This window comes from Nelumbo lutea, chromosome 2 (genome assembly GCF_056320005.1).
Source record: "Nelumbo lutea isolate HS-2025 chromosome 2, American lotus-T2T, whole genome shotgun sequence".
Taxonomy (NCBI): Eukaryota; Viridiplantae; Streptophyta; class Magnoliopsida; order Proteales; family Nelumbonaceae; genus Nelumbo; species Nelumbo lutea.
In genome coordinates, this window is record NC_142685.1 from 85,407,119 (window position 1) to 85,410,955 (window position 3,837).

General features: G+C 40.9%; 1 protein-coding gene across 3 annotated transcripts; it reads right to left on the reverse strand.

Annotated features, from left to right (window-relative positions):
* Window positions 1–749: 749 nt before the first annotated feature.
* LOC148871690 (uncharacterized) lies at window positions 750–3,346 on the reverse strand. Of its 3 annotated transcripts, none has more exons than XM_088973331.1 (4): window positions 3,177–3,346; window positions 2,198–2,666; window positions 1,456–1,881; window positions 750–1,327 (listed from the first exon to the last, which is right to left on the reverse strand). In XM_088973331.1, the coding sequence occupies exons 2-4, from the start codon at window positions 2,661–2,663 to the stop codon at window positions 1,104–1,106; spliced, it is 1,116 nt and encodes a 371-aa protein (XP_088829457.1). In that variant the 5' UTR covers window positions 2,664–2,666; window positions 3,177–3,346; the 3' UTR covers window positions 750–1,103. The 3 variants fall into 3 exon arrangements, with proteins under 3 accessions (XP_088829457.1, XP_088829455.1, XP_088829456.1); XM_088973329.1 differs by having other exon boundaries at window positions 3,124–3,204; XM_088973330.1 differs by lacking the exon at window positions 3,177–3,346 and having other exon boundaries at window positions 2,198–3,010.
* Between the last annotated feature and the right edge of the window lie 491 nt (window positions 3,347–3,837).

Here is a 3,837-nt window from a genome sequence, read left to right on the forward strand (position 1 = left end):
TATAGGGTATTACATCACCACCACACATGGGGAACATCTCATCCTCCTACATAGATATTCTCAATGCACAGAGATAGTGTGTTTTGGATAGCCGTGGGCAGAGTTCTTGTGGGCAGGAGATCTGGAGTCAAATATAAGAATTACATGAATGAATCTGAATCTATAGGGGTTTTGATTCATGGAAATATCAAAATTTTCAAAACCATTTTGGCTTTGCATAAACAAATCCCAATAGTTAAAATATACAAACAAATGAAACACAAAAATATATTGATTTGAAATAACACAAGAAACCAAAACATGTCTTAGAAACTTATTTGGATAGAAACTTGCTACAGTCTTCGGGTCTTTCATCTACCTTGTGATATTCGTTCCTCAACTTTCTGTTTCTTTCTTATTTTCTACTAAACCAAACACAGCCACGAAGTTGGACTATAGCAGGAGTCCCATAACAAACGTTCAGAAATTGGTAACAATTAGCCTCTCCTGAGGCTCCCTACCATCCCAAGGACTTCACTACTCTTCTCTGGCTTAGAAAAACCTAGAGGGCCATGGATGGTTTGCCAGTTATCAAACAACTACAATTATTTCCTAACACTGTAATATGGAAAACAAATTAATCATAGAGCTGCAGAGACCTTTATGCTTTTCTTAATGCATGTGGTCATGGTCAAGAAAATCCAGACCAGATTAGTTCACTGGATCCTCTAACCAGACTATAATTTGCAGTAAGGACTACTGGAGAAAGGTGGCAGTAAGGTGACAGTTTCATACTTTCATTAACTGGGTTGTTTTAACAGCATGAGAAAGAAAATCACAAACAAGGAGATGAATCCAAACAAGTGAGTCTGTAGGATAGTTAATGAAACATAACTACTTGAGCACTTTTTTTTTTCTTTTCATGAAGAAGATTTTTTTTCCATCTCCCCTCCCCCATCTGATATCCTCTTCTCTGCCTTTACTTCGTTTTCTTTTCCATTTTGGAACATCTGTACATTGAAACCGTAAAATTACCTCCCCAACCCTCTTCTTTCCAGCTCTATGGAGGAAATTAAGCCCAGCTGCTACAACCCAGGAAAAGTTTTGAGCCCCCAAAATCCACTCTATGAGTCTCCCACTCCAAGGAAATCAATGAAGGGCAAGCTAAAGTTCTCATTCCCGTAATCAATCTCTCCGGCACCTGTATGGTTATTGGCCACTGATTCAGTCGCTGAGATTTCAGAGTTGGAATCTGAATAACCAGATTGATCCACACTCATATTCATCCCCTTGGGCGTATAGTTACAGAAGCCATTAACAGAACCACCAACATTGACTTCAGATGGGCCTGAAAAGAGTGAAACAACGAAAGAAAACATGTAAGAAATAAATAAATCAAGACCTCAGGATACAGTGGATCCCATTTTATCATGAATAGGAAGAAAGGAGAAATAGAAATGCCCATTTGGAACTCACAGGATCGCTGATTCTGGTGTGGACTGATCCTGGTGAAGAAACTAGTAGTAACTCTGGTTGAAGAGGAATTGAGGGAGAGATCTGTGCAGGTTGAGGCCGATTCATCTCTGTTGCTTGTAATGGTTGAGTCACTGCATGCATAGTTTTGGTTGGTCATCTCAATCTTCTTTTGGCAAGCCGGAGAAGAAGAGGGCTTCCTCCTCCTGTAAACACTGGATTGCTCTCTATGTCTCCTAGCCATGATTACATGCCAATGGTTCTTGACTGCATTATCAGTTCTACCAGGGAAAAGCCTAGCTATCATAGCCCATTTGTTCCCATATAGTCTATGAGCGGCTAAGAGCCTCTCCTCTTCTTCCTCAGTAAAAGCTCTCCTGTTAATCCTTGGATCCAGCTGGTTGAACCACCTCAGTCTGCAGCTCTTTCCTGTAAAGAGGAAATAAAGAAAGAAATTAAACGGGAAAGAAAAACCAACATGAGTACCGATCAAGGAAAAGAATATATGCTATGAAGGAAACAGCCAAAAATGTGGGCGGAATGAAAACAAAATCTATGTTCTCTTTGTTGCAACACTGCGATTGAACAATAACAATTACTGAAAATGTTATCGGAACCATTCTTGATCAGCTTCTCAATGAACTAACTTCAGTTTCTTTTTCTCATGTCACTGATCTTTCGAAATTTCAAAATACAGAACCTTCAGATAGTTTTCTTTTCTGGGTGGATGTTTAGTTTAGATTACCTGATCTTCCTTCAAGCTTCTCAGCGATCAAGTTCCAGTTCTGAGGACCATATTGAGCGACTAGCTCTTTGAGCTTAGCGTCCTCAGCTGGTCTCCAGTGGCCTCTGGCACAGAGCTTAGGTTGTTGCCCATTCTCATGATCCTTCCCTGTGACAAAGTTCTCACCTTCTTCCTCCTCAGCTCGGGTGCTCTGATTCCCCAAATACCCATTACAGCCACCCTCACTTCCATTCATGCGCCTGCTCTCCAAGGGCTGGAAGCCCCACTCTTTCTTCTGCAGCTCTATTGGATCGTTTAAGACCTGAAAAGCCATGGCAGTACTCTTCGCCTCGCTAGTGGAGCCTCCGATTCTCAGAGGGAGAGTAAGTGGAGAAGGTGGAGAGAGAAAACTCGCCCCTGCAAACGCTCTGAGACCTTCACCATCGCTCCTCTGACACAGAGTTGATTGCAGGTGTTGTAAGCTCATTTTCTACAGAAACCCAGACAAGCCCAGTTAAGAAAAGAGTGAACAGAGATAAAAGAAGCACAAGGACCCAACTGGGTTTCTCCTGAGTTCTGAATCACTGCTATGGAACAAGAAAAAAAAGAGAGAGAGAAAGATTTTGATTGGAAACGCAAGATAAAAACAACACCACCAACTGGGTTTTTTTTTTTCTCTGTTCCGCTGAACTCTGATAGTCGCAAAAGTGGGATGTTGATCAGAGGATCAGAAAGAGCTTTCTAATGTTTAACCCCCTTTTCTCTTGGTGGGGTTTGTTCTAGTGCATGAAATGGAGAAGGGGGACCTCTCTCCAATCCGCTGTTCTGTTATTTGAGAGGACTTTGAGGAAACAATCGCATTTAAAAACACAAAGAAAGAGCGAGGAAGATGGGTCTCCTGTAAAAAAATAAAAAATCAAAAACAGAAAGGAAGAAAAAACCCACACGGTTCTCTCTCCCCCCCCCCCCCCCACTCTCTCTCCGAGGTCAGGGTCCTTACTTTGAGACTGATCTCTCTCTCTCTGTCCCTCTCTGTGGGTTGGTCTGCTTTGCATGCAACTTAAAAACCGCTCGTGTGGGTAGACGTTTCCCACTCACTCCCTTATACTTGTTTATGTCCCCGCTTGTTCCTCGGGCCCTTGACAGGAAAAGAAATAAATTTGCTTGTTTGTATTAATGAATCCTTGGGTTTTCAGAAATAACTGAAAAAAGAAGAAGAAAAAGTTTGGAGTTCTCTTTCCTTTTCTGCTTTTCTGCTTTCTTCGGGTTATGGGGAGGAGGTGGAGTTACTGACTTGGTGCTAAATGGAGGAAAAAGTGATTAAAGTCACCGCCAAACAGCAGCCTTGAAGAGCATTTTGGAATGACAGTTTTGGGTCAGATAGTGTGAGTCATGTGCTATGAAAAGTACTGTGAATCATACTATCCTCCATCTTTACATCTTTTTTATTTAAAAAAAAAATTCTTTACATGTATTTTGTTTCTTGTATTTAAAATAACACAAGTAACTGTCCCCCCTTCATCTTGTTTTTTATTTTTTTGTTTTGAATTTGTCATTCATTAATGGCGTTTAGTCTTAATTTTTTTTTCTTTATCTTAGGTCACTTTGGACCAGACCAACTAGACTGGATTGTTCGACCGGTAATCCAAAAGAAATTACCA